General features: G+C 40.9%; 1 protein-coding gene across 2 annotated transcripts in view; it reads right to left on the minus strand.

The window, feature by feature from the left end:
- Positions 1–346: 346 nt before the first annotated feature.
- Positions 347–24709, minus strand: part of ARHGAP1 (Rho GTPase activating protein 1) — a 40429-nt gene continuing 16066 nt past the window's right edge. For both annotated transcript variants that reach the window (XM_072986016.2, XM_020798959.3), the window contains 10 exons: positions 10905–10992; positions 10510–10641; positions 10219–10305; positions 8451–8549; positions 7687–7794; positions 7284–7360; positions 6781–6858; positions 5924–6052; positions 4629–4732; positions 347–4069 (listed from right to left, as the gene is read on the minus strand). In XM_072986016.2, the coding sequence (XP_072842117.1) occupies positions 3890–4069; positions 4629–4732; positions 5924–6052; positions 6781–6858; positions 7284–7360; positions 7687–7794; positions 8451–8549; positions 10219–10305; positions 10510–10641; positions 10905–10992 (1082 nt within the window). In that variant the 3' untranslated portion in view covers positions 347–3889. The remainder of the gene's footprint in view (positions 4070–4628; positions 4733–5923; positions 6053–6780; positions 6859–7283; positions 7361–7686; positions 7795–8450; positions 8550–10218; positions 10306–10509; positions 10642–10904; positions 10993–24709) is intronic.

Consider the following 24709-nt stretch of genomic DNA (forward strand, 5'->3'; position numbering starts at 1 on the left):
CAACAAAAAACAACTATCATGGCTGTTCTTCAAGTTCTCTATTTATTGCTTGGAGTACAAAGCAAACTGCATGGTTTCATATAAGCATGTGCAGCTAGGGTTTAGGAAAGATTTACCATGTAAAACAAGCATTGTTAAGGTCATGTATTTTCTAAATGATAAGATGGGATTAACAAGAGTAGGTTTATATGGACAAAAGCAATAGGATGAGTCCGAAGGTGAGTAACCCCCAGCCTTTTCCCTCGAGAAGGCTGGATGTGCATTTCACCATGCACTATCAGTCAGGTGGACATTAATTGATTTTTCTTGATTGCTCCCTGAACATCATTTGAGAAATACACCATGATCTGGTATTGGCTTTGGGTTTTTATTGAAGTACAAAAAGTGCAAACTGTGAAATACAAGATTGGTACCATTAAAAGGAAATAAACATAAGTGTGTGAATTAATGTCACATTAAAAACCCCAATCCTATTTCCAATAAACATCAAATCATGAAAATGTAAAATGAAAGGGACAAGAGCAACATAAAGCAAAGCTGTAAACTATGCATGAAGCCCCCACTGATTGAGTACACAACCAGGGGGCATTTGGCCATGAAGGATGACTGCAAAGTCAGCAAAGAGACATTTACCATAAGGCATCCAGTTGGTCTCAGCATCAGCTGCATCACTCAAAACCCCTTCTCAGTACAGACACAGGACTGACTGCTACAGCTGAGGGGCACCAAATGTCTTTGGGGGTGCCAGGACATCAGTGGGCTTTATCAAAGGATACAGTGGTGATGAGGCATTCCACCCACAGAAGCACTGTGGTCAATACCTAACATGGATGCCAAGCAGCAGGAGAAACCAGGGAGGAATATAACTGGAGTGGCACAGAGGGACAGTCACGGCCATTAAGCCAGGTAGCGGCTTCTAGCACACAGCTCCACAGACCAGCCACAGTGGCAAGAGGTTTGGAAAGGGCAAAATGAGGCGTGGGGGTAAAAGTTACTGTGTGCTCCTGACATCCTAGCAGCTCAGCACAGTGAGAAAAACACAAAAGCTATCCATACTGGCTCATGTTTAAGGTTTTGTGAGTGTGTGCAGAATCTAACAATACAGAGTTTTCCAAAATGACACTTGGGTGCCGTGAGGAACACCTCTGGAAGTTTGAACTGTGTGGGATTCATACAGTGTAGCTCATAAACTATGGCCAAGGCTTACTAAAAAATTCTGTGTATGGCATGCCTAACCCAATACTTGTTTCCAGGAGTGCAGCAGCCCTGTCACTAATCCCAAAAGTATTAGTATTTGGATACAACGGCTGAACCAGCAACACTGTGTCCACAAGTGCCAGGTCCTTTACTTTTTCACAATGTTTCCATGGAAACTAGTTACTTTTTCCTTTCTCCCTGGGAACGTGGAATGAAAAAAAGCAAACTCAAAGATTGCACCTTGGAATTAGATTTAGAGCCTTCTTGATTTCCAACAGTATGCTACAAAAGACATATGAGGCAGCAGCTGTCAGCAAAGCACCCCCAATACTGCTCTGAAGATAGGAAGCAAAGAGGCCAATGAAACTTCATCTTCAAACTGCTGTTCATGTAGTCATACTGAATGGTAGGAAAGAGACATAAGGCAAGTGATTCAAAGTGTTGTTGACAGTCACATACATGCCTGCACTTTCAGCTTTACCAGTTCAACTCCTTAGTGAAAGGTCCTCATGTCTCAGTGAAACAGAACATCAGGATCACACCCAAATTAGCATGTGCTATTCCAGGATTGAAACAGTGACTCTGTCCTTTCAGTTACCACCGTCCAAACAAGGAACAGACAATTGTGACTCTCCAGATGTTGCTAGGCTGCACTTTCCATTCTTGCTCACCATTGCCTTTGCTGTTTAGGCCTAATGAAAGCTGTGGTCCAATATCTGATGGGCCATCCATCATTCACACAACACATTGCTTTACATACAACATGCTCCCAGATTTTAAGCAGGATAATGAACTAACTCTCTTCACCTCACTCAATAGTCCTTCATGATAGCGTCAAACACCCCGGTTTGCCATCTCCCATCATCTCATAGTATTGGGAAGGATTTCAAAAACTTACATAGCAATGGGAAGTCTATTAAATGGACCAGGCTAAGCAATAGGTGTTGATAAATTTAATGCACTTGCTAATCATTTGTCAGTTCAGTACAGGACTTCAACTTTACAAAAATTATTCTCTGTAACCCAATTGGAATAGGAGGCCACAGGTACAGAGCAAATGTAAAAAGCAAAAACAGCAATTACTTCTCCATAATTCTCAGAACTTGAACCCTACTAGTTTACAGGGTGAATTTATAGGCTTTATGTAGACAAAACAGCCATAAGGCAGCTGGCAGCGTCATTATGGAAAAGGCAAACGTTAGTTATAAATCCAGTAGGAAACTGCTATTTTATAAAAACAAGACTGGCTTAGAATGTCTGTGCTTGGCTGAAGGTTGAGCCTAGTTGGCTGAAGGTTGAGCCTGGTTTCAATACCAGATTGGATTGCCTCCCTGACCTCAAAAGGGGAGGAGTTTGTATGGGCAAGAAAAAACACACTGTGAGACTGCATAAACTGTCTTCAATTACACAAAGGAGCAGCAGTGCTTCACATCTCCATGTGCCAAAGAAACCAAAAGTGCATGCAAGCCATTCTGGCTAGATTAGTAAGGAACATTTGAGTCCAACAAGGATGTGAAAGTAGACATCCTTGAATAAAAAAAAACTTACCCTGGCACAAGAAAGCCCCCCCCCCTATAAGACAGGATGATTCCTGCATGAGGCGCGGCTTCAATGGTCAACCTTTTGGTTGACAATATGCTAATCCAAACAGTAGCTGCAACCAAGGACACAAATGCCCCATCAGCATGTACAGTGTCTGTACAATCACAAAGATGAGCAGTATTTAATTTGGGGTTTGGCAGTTTGGGGATCTAGTAGCAACGGGACGCATATCCCCTGTGTGATCCCTAGTGACTTATGGGTTTGAGGAGAAGCACACGCACACCACAAATAAAAACACAGAGAAAAACCGTTGTGTTCCCAGTTAAAAAAGGAAAGGATTACTAGCAAAGCCAGTTTGGGAGAAAAATTCTGCAAGGAAAGACACTCTCTGTAAAAGAACACTATAAAGATGAGAGAACCAAGAGAGCTCCACCATATCAGAGACCAACTATAGAATCACAAGGAAATTGTAATAGCACCTACAGCAAGTGCCAGAGCTCCTTCAAATGTACAAATAACAATCTACACACTGGTAAGAAATGGGCACTCCCAAGATGGTGCAATTTTCTCTCATGACCCAGATTTGCCCCAGAACTAGAAGCCTGCTCCCCCTGCCCAAGAAGACAGGGCTGCTTATGATCCACAGCATCCCTTCTCCTCAACAGAAGAAGGCTCAAAACTGCCTGATTTGGGTGTGCTGGAGGAACCAACATGGATCACAGAACAGAATATTTAAAAGATTTCTCCCTCTTGAATGGCTACTGCAGCTCACACAGACACAATAAGCTCCCATAATATTTGGAAACTCCCACTGGAGCCCAATGAGAGACATTTGATGGACCCAATCCAGAGAAGGAACTGCAACATTCAAGTGCAGCCTGGTCACTAGCATCCCAGACAGAATTGCTGAGGCAGAACTCAATTTCTAGAGACAGGGAGACCTGCTTCCCACCTCCCAACATGATCACAGACATACACACACACACACACCCATCTCTCACATACACACCCTCTTCCACTCTGCTCACCACCTAGAGTTTCCCAAGAGTTGGCCACGACTCCAGGACACAGTTGAAAGGAAAATTGGGAAGAGAGAAAAGAGGAGGGTCAGAGTGGACACAGAGCACAGTAACATAAGACAGACTCTGAGTCAAGCCTCCATGTTCTGGAAAAGCTCTCTTTGGTTATCCAACAGGAACTTTGTGAAAGTGTTGATCGGATTGATGGCTTTCAGGGTTATGGCTGCATCTTTGGCCCACAACAGGTTTGGGCCAAAAACTACTGCAAGGTTAGCATTGGTCATCTTGTTGGTGTCACTGTTAGCAGAAACCTAGGTAGAAGGGAAGAAGTGGGAAAGAGAAGCCATTAGTCGCTTTAGAGACAAATAGACCTAGTCCACTTGACTTAGTGGTCACATGACTTAGACACGGAACGCTGTTGCCTTCCCACCAAGGTGATTCCTAGAGACAAATAGACCTAGTCCACTCTGTGGGACGTGGTGGCGCTGCGGGCTAAACTGCAGAAGCCTGTACTGCAGGGTCAGAAGACCAGCAGTCGTAAGATCGAATCCACGCGACGGAGTGAGCTCCCGTCACTTGTCCCAGCTCCCGCCAACCTAGTGGTTCGAAAGCATGCAAATGCAAGTAGATAAATAAGGATCACCTTGGTGGGAAGGTAACAGTGTTCCGTGTGACCATGGAAGATTGTCTTTGGACAAAATGCTGGCTCCATGGCTTGGAAACGGGGATGAGCACCGCCCCCTAGAGTCGAACACGACTGGACAAAAATTGTCAAGGGGAACCTTTACCTTTACCTAGACCTAGTCCACAAATACATCTGTATTCCCAGGAAGTATACCTTGTATGAAGACATGGTTTGGGGGATCTCACCTGCTCAAGGAAGGTCATCAGTACATGTAACACTTGGTAGTTTTCCTCTGGGAGAGTCTGAAGTATTTTGCGAACAATATCCACACGCTTTTCCTCCTCTACATCTGAAAAGAAGACAAGTGAGGCACAACCACCAACAACATGGAATGAGATTACATGGGCTAAAATAGTTTGCTGAGCAACAACTCTCCAGAAAGACAGTAATTTGCAATTATACTGCCTTAGAAAATGGCAATATAACAGTAAACTGGACAGCCAGCCCAATGAGATCCCAGTTTAAACTCCCAGGTGCAGCCATGTGCAAACTGCACTCATAATGGATGAAATAATGGATCAGGTGCAGACCAAGCAAATAAAAATGGAATCCTGGTAAAACAACATTGCCAGACTATGTACTTGTGCTTGTAGGGGGAATGCAACCATATTTAGGGTAGGTAAATCATTTAGGTCCCAGATGTGGGTAATTACCTAGAGAACCTTCATTCTCTGCTACCCATGAAGGTCAAAGTAGTTTTAGTGGCAATGAACATCTCTTATCAGCTTTGACTGGTATGACATCTATAACAATTCTTGCACAGTGATCTGAACGGGATCACAAAGCAGAACTACCCTAAAGTGCTCTGCGTACAACTGCCTTTCAGGGTGTGGCAGCTAGGTTGCTCTATGAAGTCCCCTACTATACACACACAAACTCCTGACTGAAAGATTTCTGCTGGCTATCAATTAGTTGTTGAGCCATGTTCAAGGTCTGCAGATCCCTAAACAACTGAAGATCAAACAATCAAAGAGAAGACCTTCTCTGATATAAGCACCCCCATCTGTACAATGGGGTGGGGGTAGGGAAACTGCTGATCACACCACACATTACTAATGCTCACTGGGTCATGGTGTAGAAGAGACTACCACACACAGAAATGATCTCCCTGCCAAGATCTGGTGTGCTTTTAGTATGGAGTGATTCCACTGATAACATAAGACTTCTTGTTTTACCGAAACGTTTCCTGACTGCTACCACTACAAACTGTTCTTATATACTTTGAGTGAGTTCAGTGTTTCAGTCATTTAATGTATTTTTGTCAAGATTTTCTTTTGGGAATAAATTTGTTTTTTTTTTCTTTTTGGGAAAAGCACTATATAAAATTTATAAAATAAGTCTCCAATAAAAACAAGGTCTGGTAGTTGTGAAAGAGTCTACTACTCAATGCAGCCTACTGTCTATATAGCATAAATGTATGAGGGACAAATACAGAGGAGATTTCTGCTATGGGATCAGGACTCTTTTGGTGGCCACTCACGGGAGAAATTGACAACATCACTATAGAGACCAAATGTGAGAAGAGGCTCTGGCAGATCCCTCAAAAAGGTCTTGAGAATCACAGCAGGAAGGTGAACATCTTCGTATTGCAAGAAGTCCACTGGCAGTCCTGGAACAATATTTATTTATTTATTACATTATTTATTTATTACATTATTTATTTATTACAATACAGAATAACTAGTTTAGAGGCATGATCAGAGAACAAACTTGCTGTGAAAGGATTAATCTTTTTCAACCAGATAAAGTTAGGCAGGACAACTAAAAGGTACAAGCTACAAATGTGGCAGGGAATAGATCTCATACATAGTCCTATAAGCATCAGTGGCATTTTATCCTTCTCCAAAGCAGCAATAATTAGGAGCATTTAGAAAAGAAATGGTGAAGAAATAGAAACACAGAGAGAGAGAGCTGAAACAGAGGACAGACATGCTATACTCAGGTCAGACCCAACTGCTTGCTATGTGCCACCAAGTCACCCCCAACTTAAGGCAACCCAATCAGTAAGTGACCTCCAAGACGTTTTGTCATTAACAGCCTTCCTCAACTCTTGAAAACTTCAGGCTGTGACTGCCCAACTGTTACATCTGACTAAGTCAGCTTTTTTATCCAGTGGGAGGAGGCTTCTACTGGAACAGGTTTATATCAAATGGAATAGACAGTTGGGTTCTAACCAAGTTTCAAATAAAGACCTATTCAAAGATAAAACATCTTGTGTTACGGCAGGAATTTCAAATGCCAAAGGAGATTTAGGACCTAGACTGAAAGGAGATCAAAAGTGGGAAGGGGGAGGGCAGTGACCTAAGCAGACTCTGTGAACACAAAGCAGGCACTTACCCATATTATATTTCTGCTGAACTTCTCTGACTGTTTGTGTATTTGCGGATCGCCGAAAAATTCCTTGTGTGGCAACAGCTAGAACCAGAAAGAAAGAAGACAGCAAGAGCTCAGGGATTACTTGGATGTAGACATGGCTAAGCGTTATTTGTTTTCAAGAACACCAAGTCTTTCAAGTGAGAAATGCAACTTCTCTCATTGCTGCAGGATGCCTTCAACACAGAAATATTGAACAGCCACATTAAAGGCATTGGGCACATGTGGGTAGCAGCATCTCCACAGCAATTCTTCTGCCCAGTGTCCAATTTTACTCTATCGTTCTGTAGACCTAATTCCAATGTGAAGAAAAATAAGAGAAAGTGGGGTGGGGAAAGGAGTGAGCTCCTGCAGGGTGGTGCCAGGAGATGCGAAGAAGCCTGAATTTGTGCAACACAAAAGGATGCCACCTGGGACTGGCAATGGCACAAAACAAGTAAGAACAGAAATATGCCCAGTTCACTCACCGTGCTCCTGTAGAAAGGCAATAGTCTCCCTGACCACCAGTGGAATGGGATTCTGGTCTGAGCTCTTCTCCCTTAAGCTGTTGGAAAATGAGAAGTTTAGATCCACCCTGTTTCTTCTCTGCAGCTTATTTGGCTTAAATGAGGTCAGTACATAACCAGACTTCAAGCAAACTGGTCGTAAGGCTCCAAAAATCCTAAGAGAACTCCAGCAGCCAAGGAAAGAAGAGTCACCCAAAGGCACCTTTGTTCAACCTAGTATCTTTCTGTCACTTTAGCAACTCAGACTAGCAGAAAAAAACACAGCTGCAAATTCAAGATTACTGGAACCGTTTTCAGAATCATTCCCAGACAGAATCCAGCGTCACTGGACCACAAAGTGAAATAAACAAATGGGAATACTCACTGCTGGAGAGAGACCCCGAACTGTTGGTTGGGCAGTGGTGGGCGGGGTGGTGTGACTTTCTGAGGCACTTGGGAGGGCTTTTGAAGTGATCTCAGATATTCATCATACCTAAAGTGAAAGAAAAGACATGCATGTATGTACGCTATCCTACTCATCCTGTCCTACACTGAGAAGGCTAAGTTGGTGCCCAAAAATTCCAGAAGCCGTGACAATTCCTTACACACCCTCCACCCAGCCTAGGAATTATTACACACAACTGAGGAAGCAAACAGGAACTCAGCATTAAGGCAAGAGCTTCAGCCATCAGGAAGAGAAAACATAGACGGAAAGACAGGAAGGGCAGAAGAAGGCGACTGAAACTAAGGAGCTGGCTATGGGTTTAACTGTGTTCTTCAGACAAGCAGGACTGATATCCTGAGCCCTAGGAATGGCAAAAATAGCCAGGACCAAGCCAATGGCTGCACCAAAAGGCCCTTCTTCAGAGAGTTAACAGAGTTGGTAAAAGAGCAAGGAAGAGATGGAAGAGACAAAGGTAAATGTCAGGGAGACAGTATACAACACAGAGACAGCAGAAAACAGGAGTAAAATAATGAAGATGAGAGAAACGGATGTCAGTTCTTCCCAGTAGCTCCCAACGTGCTGAAATACCAGATTCCCAGCACATCCCACCTCTTCTCTTTCCTCCCACCCAGATACCCTGCTAGGTGCAGCCTCCTCCGAGGAAGCTGAGGAAAAGCTCTAGAAAACAAACAGCATGCCCTCACTTTAGCACCTGGCTTGGGATCCCCAGTTGTTCCAGTTTCACATGTTCCTCTAGGTCACTCAGGTAGTTTGCATAGAAAATCTTCCTTCCAAACTTAAAGCTGCAAGACAAATGATAAACCAATGCATAAGAAATCTGGGTACTTACAGTGCAGCACTAGATCACCAAAGGATGCTATCAAACACAGGGTGAACCATTTAAAATGAGAACTACAAGAAAGAACTGAGATACCCTTCTGTACTGAATGCCCACAAGATTACAGGAGTAATACCTTATCTGTATGCTTTAAATTGGTCTGAAAACTACCCCTTTTTCTAAGTGTGGTACTGGAGCTTGCAGAGTCTGCTAAGACTAAAAAGCATTTTATGTTGTTCCTTCCTTCCTCTTATTCACTGACCAAGGCCAGAAAAATTTCCATAGCAAGCCTGGGCTACCAGCCAAGTAAGGGTCATTTGCACAAACAATCCAAGCAAAAGCTAATCAAAACCTAATCCCAGCAGGACAGAGACGACTTTCAGTCCAGATCAGAACACAGCATTGAAGACAAATTGTCCAGGAGTGAAAGGAAGGGAGGAACAAGTGCGACATCAGTTTTTTTCACCCCTGAGCGGCTAGTTTCCGTACTGCCTCCAAAAGAAGTCAAGAGCTTGGGGGAACATGGTGCCCTCTTTCCTTGTGCTTTCTTTGTACTATGAAAGCTTCTACTGGTAGGGAAAATTGAGGGAATTTTATGAACTATGACATAAAACATGTGAATGTGACACTGGACAGCAAAAGCTGTCTTAAAAAGACACAGGAGTATATGATATGGGACATACATGTGTGCCTTTGCAAAGGACAAATTCCAACATGCAACCTTCTCAGCCTAACTTAAAATTAAAATCAATGCTTAAGTAATGAATTTTAAGCTGTGAGAGGTAGATATTAATTAGCACTTGGTGATGATGTGGTGATGATGATCGCACTTTAACAATTGTTCTAAGGATAAAACTGGAGGAAACTACCCACGCTGAATCCAAACTCTTTGGAAGATGAGCAAGAATGAAAATGTAACAGAATAAAAACTGCTATCAAATGATGACACCTCATTTAGCTAGCTTCCCCACACACTTTACCAGAGCCTACCCTTTTCAAAACTTAAGCCTAAATCCTATTAAGGTTTTCCACATGAAGAATGGCATTTATGCAACTTTTCCCCTTCTGGCATGCACCACTTTGCACAATTAGTAACACAACCAGTAGCGTTACTGATATCACAATTAGTGCTTGCCCAATCACAGAAAGTATAAACTGCAGGTGGGGTAGAAATGTTTACACAACTGTCATTACAGTGGGGTCTTGACTTGAGAACTTAATCCGTATTGGAAGGCGGTTCTCAAGTCAAAAAGTCTGTAAGTCAAGTCTCCATTGACCTACAGTGCATTGAAAACCGATTAATCCCGTAACAGGCCGTTTCTGTTCCATTTTGGTTTTTTTCTGGTCTGTAAGTCAAATCTCAGGCTGCAAGTCAAACCTAAATTTTGCGGCCAGAGAAGTCTGTAACTCAAAAAGTCTGTAAGTCAAGCCGTCTGTAAGTCAAGGGTCCACTGTATTTGGTTATTTGAGGAAACAAGATTTTCATCATACGTTTTAATTATGTACATTTATACCCCACCTTTCTTCCAATGAGTTCAAGGCAGAGTACACAGCTCACTTCATCTTCACAACATCATGTGAAGAGTCAGTGTGCCCGGCCCAACACAAAGCAAAGCACTTTCATATCTTACTACCTGATCAGGGGCTTGAAGAGGATCAACAGAGTCTTGATGAACATGGTTGGATGCACAATGTACAATGCTTTGATGTTCTTTTTGTATCTAAAAAGGACAGACAGAAGGGAATTTGACTTGCTAAAATAAAGATGAACAGCCAACTCAAACCATATACTGAAACAGACTTCCATGACTACCTTTTTGAAAACTACTGTAGGTTAGTTATCCTTCACACATGCATTACAGATCCAGCTACAGCTGTCTCACAGCAGCTTGACTCATCCAAAATGCTCAGCAACAAACACTTACTTGCGGTCAAACTCCCGGTAAGCATCCCGCAACCAACTCAGAGATGGTTTGTTCTCACTGGTCAGGCCATGGTGCAAATACACTAGGGTGTAATCACTCTCCACATATTGGTCCAGTGTATACTTCAAGTAGCTGAGGGAAGATGGACATTATATTTCTTTCTTTGCATCCTGCAGTCAGCATAAAGAAAATCTAGCTATTACAGGCAAGGAGATGTATGATATGGGCCCTAATGGGGCAATGAGGGCAGGAGAATAGATAGATGTAAGCAACCCAAACATTAGTGCTCAGGGAATGTATACTTACATGGTCAGGCAAAAACATTGCTACCTGTATAGGTGAACAGGGGAGGAGGGTTCAGGACTAAACCTGATGGCTTGCATAGCAACACCCACCTCAGCAATTTCACATGATCAAGCTGATAACTGGGAGGCATCCGGCAGGCACTAAACAGAATTACTTTCCGCCCATACTTGTCATCACCTGAAGACAAAAATGTAAAAGATCACAGTAGGCTGAAGGACAAAGTCAAAGATTCTACAATCTACACAGAAGGGGAGCAATGTACAAAGTGTTTCGGAATCCTTGGCTCTTCCAAGTTCAGATTAATGGAAACTTCAAATGCCTGGTTCAACACTGTCACGTGGAACTTCATCCACGAGGAATCCCAAGAACCCTTAGTGGATAATGCTGTCACTGAAGAGGACCCACAATTCCTGAGGATGATAGGTATTAGAGAGCAAGGTATAAAAAGTGACTATGGCAGCCATAAAGTGACTGTGGCAACCGCAAGTCATGAAAGGACCATTTGAATTGGCACTCATTCATCAAAGTAGCTGAGATCTATTCAGTGAACAGCATCTACAGTGCTACTGTAGTCAACACTGCTGAGGTTTCTGATGCTAAGTCAGAAAAAAAATCACTTCATCCACAGATGGGCAAAGGAAAAGTCACTTATTCATTTGCAGAGCATTGTTCCTAATCAGTTTCCTCCCCATTCTATATAACTGCACACTGCTTGGTGACTCTGTATTTAGGATTGGGGGACAGAATGCCCACTAGAAAGCAAAGCAAACAAAATCAAGCACTACAGTGATGACTTGGCCTCAAACATTATGGACTAAAGCAAGCTATGAAAAGATGCTACATCAAGCCACAAGCAAACTTCACAGGCAAATGATAACATACTCTGTAGACAATTTTTAATTTTTTTCCTAACTCCCAAATCAGGCAAATAACCACACACATTTGTAAGCCTAGGCACGGGGCAACACAGCTTCTATTACATGGGAGTCCAAGAAATGACTGACCATGGGCTTCTGGTTATTTCATGCTACTAACATGAAACTTATGGAAGCCTTTTGCTTTGGCTAATAGCAACAGCACTGATTAGTTAGCAGGGAAGACAAACCAGTTTTCCTGCTATTAGTTTAATTATGTGTTTTCCAATCAGTCTGCTTATGATCAAACAAACTATGCAATTGACAAATCAAAACTGTAGAAGGGAAGAAGTAACCACCTGTCACTAGAATTATTTAATTATTAGAAAGCTGCATTTAACATAACTGACTCCTCATCTCATGACTATTTATGCCAGAGTAGCTGAAATCCTATTATGCAGTCACACAAACAACATAACTTTTGCATTACATTATAAAATCTCCATAGACAGAATCAGTAGCATACTGAGATGTGTGACTCAGCATGCAACAAATAATGACTGAAATCCTGTTGCACAATTATGTGCATGGAAATTCTGTGCATATTAGTCTTTATTTTAAATTTTCCTATCCTCCTTCACTCAGGTTCTGGGATTCCCTGAGAATCCTTTTTGACCTGAGGAAGCCTTTGTGAGCTTTAGCATGGGTGTGTGTGTGTCAATGCCCCAAAATCGCTGCTTTCCCACCACCAGGATAGAATCAACTGCTGCAATTTGGGAACATTAAAATTTAATTTAATGATTAAATCACAACCCCCATCTCAAGGCTCCCAAAGGTTCCCCCAAGTCAATAAGGAGGCCTAGGGAGCCTCAGAACCTGGGGGTGGGACAGGAAACCTTAATATGCACAACTAATTATGTCACCAGGGTTTACATGTGCACGTTTCAGCCAAAGTTTTCTGAGATTTCTTAGCTTAGCTTATGTCCAAATGTTATGTCATTCACATAACTGCACAACAGGGTTTTAGCCGGTAAGCCCCAGTCTGAAAAAGCCCCTCTCAAGAATCCACCTCCTTGCATAAACAACTCTGTAGATAGGAATTCATACCAAAGGCTGTCTCGTATGGATGCAAAGTTCTGCATGTGTGCTCAAAAGAAAAAGACAAGACTGAGACTGTTTATCCTTAAAGATGTCACAATACTCATCACTGTAAGAGCACTCTGAGGTTTAAGGAAGATACAGTTTTTCTGCCATAAATTCAAAACTCATTAGCGCCACAGGCTATCTCCTCCTACAGTTAAGCTTGATTCCAACTTTACAAATGCCCCCAGACTCAAGAAGAAAAAGAATATTTCCTGTTTTTCCAATAAGAAGGATGGTCTTATTCCTCATACTGAAAAAGAGTGATAAACACAGGAAACATGTCCTGTAAACACTACTTTACTGGATTGTAAAACTTACTGATGGCTGATGAAGGCAAATGTGTATTTGTAATATAATGAAGTGAATGAAGAATCATAATCATTATCTAAATAATACATCAAATTATTTCACAAAATGTAAAGTACCTAACGGTAATGGATCTCTCACTAAATGTTTTACTTCATAAAGCTTTGGGGAATTCAAACTTCCTCATAAGGATAATTCTTATCCTAGGAGCTAAGCTCTCTAACAATTTACTGTCAGAGCAAATAAAAAAGCATGCAACAGTTTACTGTAAAAGTCACTGGAAACAGATTAATTACATATACTAAAATGGGAATGGGAGAAAACCTCATATAAAGTCAGTGGGAACAGAACCAAGATGGTGCACAGAGTCTTCCTTCTTGACACTTCTGACCACTCAGTTTAATTCTTCCTCCCCTTTCAACAGTCAGCTCAGTCTCTATTAAGCTGCTTTAGAGTTTTTCTTGAACCATTTTTGCACCCTAGGATGCCTCAAACTTTCCTGACATCTCCCTCTTACACCTGGACAGTGTTGCTTCAGTTAAAGAAGCCCTGACACTTGGGAGAAATGAACCTTCTATTTTTTTATTATTGTTCATATTCTGCCTTCCTCACAATGAGTCCAGGGTGGCTAACTTTGTACCTAGAACACAAAGCAACACACCAGGACCATTGAAGCTCTAATTCTGAGCAGATATAATTATAAACAGATATAAAATATAATTTGCTCATCAGCATAGATGAGCAAATGTACAAATACAGCATATGTACATTCTTCAAATGATGGTGTGTGTGTGAGTGGAAATTAGAGAGTGAACAGAAAGGAGTTCCACTGCCAGCCACTACTAAGAAGGCCCTGCTACATGCTGCTAAACCAGTGGTCTCCAACCTTGGGCCTCCAGATGTTCTTGGACTACAACTCCCAGAAGCCTTCACCACCACCTCTGCTGGTCAGGGTTTCTGGGAAATGAAGTCCAAAAACATCTGGAAGCCCAAGATTGGAGACCACTATGCTAAACTACAGGCAATGCTCATCAAGGCAACCATACCAGAAGTAGAGTCTCTCTACTGATCTTAAATCCTAAACTGGTTACATCCTGGGTAAGGCAATCTTTTTAATACTTGGTCAAGAGTCCTTCAGGCTTTGTGCTTAAGCAGCAACACCTTCAATCAGATTTGTTTGGTCACTGGCAGCCATTGGGGATACTTCAAAAGGGGTGTGTTGTGCTTTGCTTTTGCTGTCCATCAACACAAAGGCAGCAGCATTCTGCAACAGTGGACTGTCTTAAAGGGAAGCCTGAAGTAGAAAGTACTGCAATAACCCAATTCTTCCATCCTCCTATAGTTCAGCCTTAAAAAGTGTCACTGAAAGTCAGAATTGACTTGATGACACACAATCATTAATTATGATTACACACAACTACTGTGGAGACAAATACATATCTCCTAATGCTCCCATTAACACTAGATTTCGCACATGGGGAATGGGGCAAGAATTGAGATGACACATATCAGCAAGTAAGTGTACATCCACTAGCTGCAACAACTAAAATGACTCCACAAGTCTAGACAGTTCTCTTAATACTTACTCAGGAACTGCAACACTTGTAGCATTTACTTTGGTGCACATTCCAGCAATTATCCTCAAAAGGTTTTAGTTATGCCCTGATCCTGGCTAGACGCTGAAGCTATGCAATCTGATAAAATTTAGGATACAGCTAATCCACAGCTTTTCTGATACATGAATTGTCATATTTCTGTGTGCTTCTGCTTCTAGCCAGCACAGTGGCTATAGATATCATAGTTCACATCAATACTTTAGGTCTGGTTTCTATCTTGGAACTCTAGTTTAACTTCATATCTTGCTATTTCAACATCTAACTAGGATTACTGATTGACTGATTGATTGACTGACTGATTGACTGACTGATTGACTGACTGATTGACTGATTGATCTCTCTTCCCATTCCAAGATCTGCACTGCCTGGTCTGGTAAATAATATCAAATGCAAGCTAGAGGGAGAGGAAACCAGCAAGGTTATAAAGGAGAGAGGAAGGGAAAGCAAGAGTAAGAATTTTGATTGGGTGGATTTGGAATCGAGTTTCAAAAACATTTATTTATTTATTTATTTATTTATTTATTTATTTATTTATTTATTTATTTATTTATTTATTTATTTATTTATTTATTTATTTATTTATTCATTCATTCATTCATTCATTCATTCATTCATTCATTCATTCATTCATTTATTTCTAAAACTCAAAACAAAGGAAAGGAAAGGGGAGGGGAAATCATACATCTCACCTTCATTAGTAAGGTCTTTTGTGTAGTAATGTAATGCAAATGTAAATGCTGATTTAAAATTCATATAAAATGTTAAAAGCATCCTCTTCTCAATGTACAGTATATTTGATTTCATTATTTTTAAAAAACTTATTAACAATTAATATGCGATTATTTTACACTAGCCTTCCCACTCTAGAGAAGCCACAAAGTAGCTAGCACTATGTCTAGAGAACAGTCTCATAAGATCAGAGGACCATGTAAGTTGCTCCAGGAAAAAAGAAGGATCTTAGTGTAAAGAAATTTTATCCTGATACATCATCAATATCATTTTAAAAAAAACCACCCAGAAATATAAAATCAAATCTTACAAAGGGGAAAAAAGTAAATCAAACGGTAGGAGAATTTGCAGGTCCAAAAAGATCTGGGTTTCATCTTATCTTCAGCTCTCTCTTTAGTACTTATAAGCAGTTTGTGGCTGCTGAAATTTAAATGTAATTTCAGTTCCAGCCTCCGTCAGCTTCTATTTTTTAAATAATTGGGGGGGGGGTCCTGCAGCAGGGTAGAGATACTAAAATTACATTTAAATTGCAAGTACAACCTCACCAAGACTTCTTGGAGAATAATTTTCCATTTGGGGTGAGGGGTTAGTTTTCCAGGATCTGCAGAGTCTTGGGGACTACAGTGGGGGTCACTGGGCCAGATTTGGTAACCTCACAATAATGTTTTTTCCCTGCAAACTTAAGACTGAACTACCATATAGTTGGGGAAATAGCAAGCTTCAACCAACTTAGCATTTTATAAAGAGCTCAGTTAAGCTAATTTTGTATGCTTCAACTCATGCAGGTAAAAGCCCAATTCATCTAATATTTTAATCCACATGGTTCTACACTGTGTCTCACATTTTACTCTTGTATTATGTTCTATAGGAAATTAGGTTATCTTCCTCTGATTTCTGTGTACAGTGGGGTCTTGACTTGAGAACTTAATCCGTATTGGAAGGCGGTTCTCAAGTCAAAAAGTCTGTAAGTCAAGTCTCCATTGACCTACAGTGCATTGAAAACCGATTAATCCCGTAAGAGGCCGTTTTTGTTCCATTTTGGTTTTTTTCTGGTCTGTAAGTCAAATCTCAGTCTGCAAGTCAAACCTAAATTTTGCGGCCAGAGAAGTCTGTAACTCAAAAAGTCTGTAAGTCAAGCCGTTTGTAAGTCAAGGGTCCACTGTAGTTTGCTTTCAATTCATAGATATAATTCCCCATTTAGCTGCTGTGATTTAAATAAAACTTCCAAATGTATTTACAGTTAGGTGGATAGCTTTGGTTCTTAGAATCAGAATAATTGAGTTGGAAGGGGCCTACAAAGTCATCAAGTTCAACCTCCTGCTCAAGGCAGGAATCCAAATCAAAGCAGAGCTGATGGATGGTTGTCCAATTTTCTCTTGAATCTTGACAGCATTGCAGAGCTCGCCACCTAATGGGGTAATTGGTTCCATTGTCATACTGCTCTAACAGTTAAGAGGTTTTTCCTGATTTTTTAGATTAGGCATCCTTCAGTCTCTAGAGACTATAGTAACGTGCTCTGTATGGAGGATTTGGAACAGCGTCTAGTGTGGCTGAGAAGGCCAATTTGAGAGTGACAATCCTTTCCACACTGAAGACAAATACTGTACAATCTATCCCCTGCCCGGCTCCCTGATTTTGCTGGTTTTGGGACTGCCTCTTTGCCTCGGCCTGCTGGACAAGTGTCTCTTCAAATTGGGAGAGACCGTGATGCACCACCTGCCTCCAGGCTGAACGCTCAGATGTCAAGGTTTCCCATCTGTTGAGGTCCATTCCTAAGGCCTTCAGATCCCACTTGCAGATATCCTTGTATCACAGCTGTGGTCTCCCTCTGGGGCGATTTCCCTGCACTAATTCTCCATACAGAAGATCTTTTGGAATCCCACCATCAGCCATTCTCACAACATGCCCAAGCCAATGTAGACGTCGCCGTTTCAGCAATGTGTACATGCTAAAAATTCCAGCTCATTCTAGGACTACTCTATTTGGAACTTTGTCTGCCAGGTGATACCAAAAATGTGTCAGAGACAACGTATATGGAACGTGTTCAGCTTCCTTTCCTGCCATGCACAAAGGGTCCAGGACTCACTGCAGTACAGGAGTGGGCTCAGGACACAGGCTCTATGGACCTGGATCTTGGTATATGCCGTCAACTTCTTATTGAGCCATACTCTCTTTGTGAGTCTAGAGAACGTGGCAGCTGCTTTGCCAATGCGTTTATCCAGCTTGACATCTAGGGAGAGAGTGTCAGAGATCATTGAGCCAAGGTACACAAAGTCATGAGCAACCTCCAATTCTTGCGTGGCGATGATAATAGAGGGAGGTGAGTCCATGCCCTGGCCCATGACTTGTGTTTTCTTCAGGCAAATTGTTAGTCCAAAGTCTTGGCAGGCCTTCCTAAAATGATTCATAAGTTGTTGGAGGTCTTCAGCAGAATGGGAAACAATAGCTGCATCACTTGCGAAGAGGAAGTCCCATATGCATTTCAGTTAGCCTTTGGTCTTTGCTCTCAGTCTAGAGCAGTGGTTCTTAACGTCGGCAATAATGCCCCCCAGAGGGTGATTTCATTTTTCGGGGGAGCGGTAGAATGAAAAGGCGCAGTGTGGGGGCGAAAGAACAGAAGGGGGCGGTAGGGGGGCGCTGGAGTGAGCCAAACTTGTGAAGGCGACTGCAGCCGCAGTGCTGGCAGTAGATCCGGTGCTGCTGGTGCCGCCAGATGATCCAGCTCTTTCTACCTGCCACGTCTCACCTTTTTCCTTCAGGGCAGCACTGAGTGTGGATCGGATGGAAGGAAAGGGTCTCTTGGGTCCTCATCCTCGCCCCGTGAAGTGCTGCCTCGCATCCGGGTGGGGAGGGAGACTAGGTAGGTAGGTAGGTAGGTAAGATATCATCACCTCAGGGAGAGGGGCGATGATAACTTCCTCAATGGCTCAAGGGGGCGTTTCTTTCAAAAAGGTTAAGAACCACTGGTCTAGAGAGATTAAAGAGCTTTCCATCTGATCTAGTCCGGAGATAGACACCTTCTATTGCAGTTCCAAAGGCATGCTTCAGCATGACAGCAAAAAAGATCCCAAAAAGGGTTGGTGCGAGGACACAGCCCTGTTTCACTCCGCTTCGGATGTCAAAGGGATCTGATGTTGAGCCATCAAAAACTACAGTGCCTTTCATTCCCTCATGAAAGGACCTGATTATGTTAAGGAGTTGAGGTGGACATCCAATCTTGAGAAGTATTTTAAAAAGGCCATCCCTGCTAACCAAATCAAAGGTGTTTGTAAGATCTATGAAGGCCACAAAGAGTGGCTGTTGTTGTTCCCTACAGTTCTCCTGCAACTGTCTGAGGGAGAATACCATGCCAGTAGTGGATCTATTAGTTCGAAATCCACACTGTGATTCTGGATAGACTCTGTCTGCAAGCACCTGGAGTCTCTTCAGTATAACACAGGCAAGCAGCTTCCCTACAACTCTGAGAAGAGAGATGCCACGGTAGTTATTGCAGTCACCCCCGTCTCCTTTGTTCTTATACAGTGTGACAATATTTGCATCCTTCATGTCCTGTAGTACTCCACCTTCCCTCCAGCAAAGACAAAAGACTTCATACAGTTCGGTGGTGATGATCTCTTTACAGCACTTCAGCACTTCAACAGGGATGTTATCCTTTCCAGGTGCCTTGCCAGAGGCGAGGGAATCTAAGCCCACTTTTATTTCGGCTAAAGTTGGTTCACTGTCCAACTCTTCCAAGACAGGCAGGCACTCAATGTTATTTAATGCTCCTTCAGTTAATGCATTCTCTCTGGAATATAGGTCAGAATAGTGCTGCACCCAGTGGTCCATCTGCTGTGCTCGATCCTGGATGATCACACCTGTAGCAGAATTCAAGGGAGTATACTTCTTCTGTATTGGACCGAAAGCCTGTTTGATACCGTCATACATTCCTTTGATATTACCTGTGTCCGCTGCTATCTGTATCTGAGAGCAGAGCTGGAACCAATAATCGTTGGAGCATCTCCTGGCAGTCTGTTGGACTTGGCTACGAGCAGCTCGAAGAGCCTGCAAGTTGTACTCGCTAGGACAGTCTTTGTATGCTGCTAGAGCTCTCCTCTTCTCTTCGATGGCTGGCATCAACTAATCCAAATGGGCTCCAAACCAGTCTGCCGTCTTTTTGGTCTTCTTGCCAAATGTGGACAAGGTGGTGTTACAAACAGTGTTCTTGAAATGTTCCCATCATTCAGGAGCATTTGCATCTGCCGGGCCTGGAAGGGTTTCCTCAAGTGCTTGGGCAAATTCCTCCACTTTTCTTGGATTGCGAGTCTTGCTGATCTCAATACGTGGTCTTCCTTCCTTTTTCATGTGATACAATCTCTTTGTTCGCAGTTTTACTCTACTAGACACCGGGGAGTGATGAATATCGAAATCAGCACTCTGGTAACTGTGTGTTATTATAATACTAGGAAGGCTAGAACGTCTAGTGAGGATCAAATCAAGCTGATGCCAATGCTTGGCTCTTGGATGTCTCCAGGAAACTCTGTGTTCAAGCTTCGTATTAAAGAATGTGTTGCTGACACAAAGACCATAACAACAGCAAAACTCCAGCAAGCGTTGGCCATTTTCATTCATCTTCCCAATGCCAAAACGGCCTAAGCAAGTGGGCCAAGAATAGTGATAAAGACAAGAAAGAGAACATGTTTGAACAGACTGGATATTCAGGTTGGTAAATGTTTTGATTCCATCAAATTTCTTAAAGACTGTCTTGAGTAACTGTCATGTTTGAGCAAAATAATATTTGCTATTATTATTATTGCATCTCTCATTTTGATACACTTATGAAAAAATAAAGACTAGAAACAAATATTCCCCTTTTTCGCAATACTCAGTGGTTATGGATACAATGAGTAGAACTAAATAAGCAGAAATTGTATAAACTATAAAATAACAGCAAGCATTGACTTCTTTGTTTAGGAGACTATCACCAAGATAAGATTCGGGAAACTATCCACCTTTGAGATCACCACTGTCCTATTCTACAGTTTCAGAATTTTCTTTTTCTTTTTTTCCTCAACAGAAGATTTAAAAACAGATATATAGCACAATGCACATTTAAACATAAACAAAGTGTAAAAATCTCTAACCGTTGAACAATAAACAAAGATAATCTAAATGCAAAAAAGAAAAGCCTAAGGCTCAATATAGAAGCAATCTTGTATATTGGAATAATTCTTCTGATGAGATCCTATCCATGACACTCACTTTTTATTCATATTCTGTTCCTTGACTGCAGGATTTTTCGTTCGTTTAGTCGTTTAGTCGTGTCCGACTCTTCGTGACCCCATGGACCAGAGCATGCCAGGCCCTCCTATCTTCCACTGCCTCCTGGAGTTGGGTCAGATTCATGTTGGTTGCTTCGGTGACACTGTCCAACCATCTCATCCTCTGTCGTCCCCTTCTCCTCTTGCCTTCATACTGTCCCAACATTAAGGTCTTTTCCAGTATTTTTACTTTCTACCAATTACAAAATAAATTCCAGCTTAAATAAAAAGATGATTCTTCTTGTCCCTTTAGCCTCTTAGTTAATCTATCCATTTCTGCACTTTCTAATATTTTTAAATGATCATATCATCATTTGGTGGATTTTCATCTTTCCACACCTGAGCCCATAATAACCTGGCTGCTGTCAAAACATGTAGTATTAAATAATAGCTTTATATATCTGCGGTATTTGGTAGTAATCCAAAAATATTTCCGGATCAAATTCTATTTCCTGTTTTGTTTAAATTCTATTTGCTTAATCCACATCTGGATTTTAGCCCAATAATTTTTTGCTCTATCACAAGTCCACCATACATGATAATAACTTCCTTCACAATTTTTACATTTCCAGCACTTGTTTGACATATTTGGGAACATTTTTGCAAGTCTAGCTGGTGACAAATGCCATCTAAAACATTTTATATAAATTTTCTTTGTAGGAAGTTGCCAATGTTAACTTATAATTTTTTGTCCAAAGTTGTTGCCATTTTTCTAATTCTATATTATAGTCAAAGTTTTAGACCATTTTAACACTGTATCTTTAACTTCTTCATCTTGTGTATCCCATTGCAGTAAAAATATATACAATTTTTGAATTTGTTTTTCTTCTATAGTAAGTAATATTTTCTCAAATGTTGTATATTCTTTATAAAAACCTTGAGCCTTCTTATCTTGATTATAAATTGATTGTATTTGCATTTGAGGCCACCATGAAAAGACTAGTTCTTGGTCCTCCAATTCAATTTTTGTCTTCAAAAGTCCCTCAGGATTCAAAAGCTTATTATAAGTAGTTATTTTTTCAAAGCTTAGCAAATTTGGGTATGTAAACATTTTCCTCGGTGAGACCCATCTAGTTATTTTCACATATATTTTAGATTTAACTTTTTCCCAAATCCTTAAAAGAGAATTTCTTATTATATTTGTTTCAAAATATTAATGAGTTTTAGTTATTCTGTACCATAAAAACACATGCAATCCTACTTGCAGATCGTGTCCCTCTAAGTATGGTACTCTCTTATTTTTTAGCTTTATCCATTCCCTAATCCACGTTAATGTGCTTGCCTGATAATATAAATTCCAATTTGGCAAGCCAAATCCTCACCTTTCTTTGGTGTCTTGTAGTAATTTGCATTTAATTATTGGTTTCTTCTTCTGCCATATGAACTTTGAAACTAGGCTGTTTAATTCTTCAAAAAACTTTTGCTCTAACTTAAAATTCTGGAAGAGAAAGAGTAGCTTTGGTAGGATAATCATTTTAACCATTGTGATTTTTCCTAGAAAACAGAGTACAGTAGTAGTTTCTCCCACCTTTCCAAGTCTTGCTTAATCTGGAAAAGCAATTTCACATAGTTATCTTCTTTCAATTAAGAACATTTAGCTGTCAAGTAAATTCCCAAATACTTTACTTTCTTTGCTGTTTGAATGTTTGTATTTAAGACGAGCTGGTTTTTTTGTTTTGGGGTTAAATTTTTAGTTAAAAATTTTGTCTTCTCTCTATTGATTCTCAAGCTACCTTGCCAAATTCTTCAAATTGCTGAAGTAAAATTGGGGCTGATTTTAATGTGTCTTCTAAAATAAAGACCACGTCATCTGCGAAAGCTTCACATTTATGAACTTCATCTTTAATCCTTCTTCCTTGCATTCCTTGATTCTGTCTAATTTCTCTGTTTAATATTTCCAATGAAAAGATGAACAGCAATGGGGAAAGTGGACATCCTTGCCTTGTTCCTTTAGCAATCTCAATATTTCCTGCTACTTCTCCATTAATGATTATTTTTGATGATTGATTTGTATAAATTGCCCCATCATATTCAAGAGGTTTTCTCCAAAATCCATCATCTCAAGCTGTTTCTTCGTATATTCCCAGTTTAAGTAATCAAGTAAAACCCCATGGACCAGAGCACACCAGGCCCTCCTGTCTTCCACTGCCTCCCAGAATTTCGTCAAATTCATGCTGGTAGCTTCGGTGACACTGTACAACCATCTTGTCCTCTGTTGTGCCCTTCTCCTCTTGCCTTCACACTTTCCCAACATCAGGGTCTTTTCCAGGGAGTCTTCTCATAAGATCACCAAAGTATTGGAGCCTCAGCTTCAGACTCTGTCCTTCCAATGAGCACTCAGGGTTGATTTCCTTCAGAATGGATAGGTTTGTTCTCCTTGCAGTCCAGGGGACTCTCAAGAGTCTTCCAGCACCACAATTCAACAGCAACAATTCTACGGCAGTCAGGCTTCTTTATGGTCCAGCTCTCACTTCCATACATCTCTACTGGAAAAACCATAGCTTTGAGTATATGGACTTCTGTTGGCAAGGTGATATCTCTGCTTTTTAAGATGCTGTCGAGGTTTGTCATCGCTTTCTTCCCAAGAAGCAGGTGTCTTTTAATTGCGTGGCTGCTGTCACCATCTGCAGTGATAATGGAGCCCAAGAAAGTAAAATCTGTCACTACCTCCATATCTAACCCTTCGATTTGCCAGGAGGTGATGGGACCAGTGTCCATGTTATTTCTGCATTTATCTTTTTTTTAAGCTTCTTCAGGTAGTTTAGGAAGATTTGCTTTTTCCAAATAGTCCTTCATCTTCTTCCTGTTTGTTGCTTGTGCTTTATAGAAGTTGGTGCAAAAGTCCACTAATATACTATGTATTTGACTTCTTTGAGTTTGTAAATTACCCTTTATATATTTTAATCTATTTATTTGTCTCTCTTCTCTCTGTTTCTTCAGTGTATATGCTAGCCATCTTCCTGGCTTGTTTGCATTTCAAAAAAAAAATGTTTTGTAGCTTTTATCTATTGTGCCATTTCTTCTATATCCATAAGGTTCAATTCATGTTTCAACAAGTCCATTTCCTTTTTCACCACTTTGTTATTAGGGTTATTTTGAAGTTCTAATTCCAATCTTTTATCTTATTCTTTCATGTTGTCGTATCCTTGTTTTCTCTTTTTATTTCTTTTAATTATATATGAAATCTATAATGAAGAACGCTGTATTTTGTTTTCTTTAAAGTAATATTGCATTTCTTTTTTAGCTTTATCTATGAATCTTTGTTCTTTCAAAATTGCCATGTTAAGGGTTCATCTTCCCTTTTGTTTTCTCCTTTCTTTCCAAACGATTTTAAATGGATTATGATCTGCCCATACGCTTGTTTGTATATTCAATTCGTCAATTCCTGACCTCAAATCCATCATTGTTCATACCATGTCAATCTTAGACCAAGATATGTCAGTTCGAGTAAAATGTATACTGTAAGTTTTTTTATTTTATTTTCCTATAACATGAACATAAAATACATAAACCAAAATACTAATTAACTGTGTTCCCCACCACCATAGTCGGGACCTCTTGAAATAATCTTCTTCCTCCATCTACAGTGGGGTCTCGACTTACGAACTGAATCCGTATTGGAAGGCTGTTCGTAGGTCGAAAAGTTCGTATGTCGAATCTGCATTTCCCATAGGAATGCATTGAAAACCATTTAATCCGTATCTGCTCTTTTCCATCCATAGAAACTACAGTGGTGCCTCGCACAATGATGTTAATTGGTTCCAAAAACAAACAAACCGTTCTGTGAAAACATCGTTCTGTGAAACACCATTTCCCATAGGAATGCATTGAAAACCGGTTAATCCATTCCAATTGGAACCGATTGCCGTCCTTAAGTGAAAATCGGCATAGGAAACATCGTGGAGGGAAACGCGGTTCCCCAGTTGAAATGCACTGAAGCCGACTC

This window comes from Pogona vitticeps, chromosome 1, assembly GCF_051106095.1.
Source record: "Pogona vitticeps strain Pit_001003342236 chromosome 1, PviZW2.1, whole genome shotgun sequence".
Lineage (NCBI taxonomy): Eukaryota > Metazoa > Chordata > Lepidosauria > Squamata > Agamidae > Pogona > Pogona vitticeps.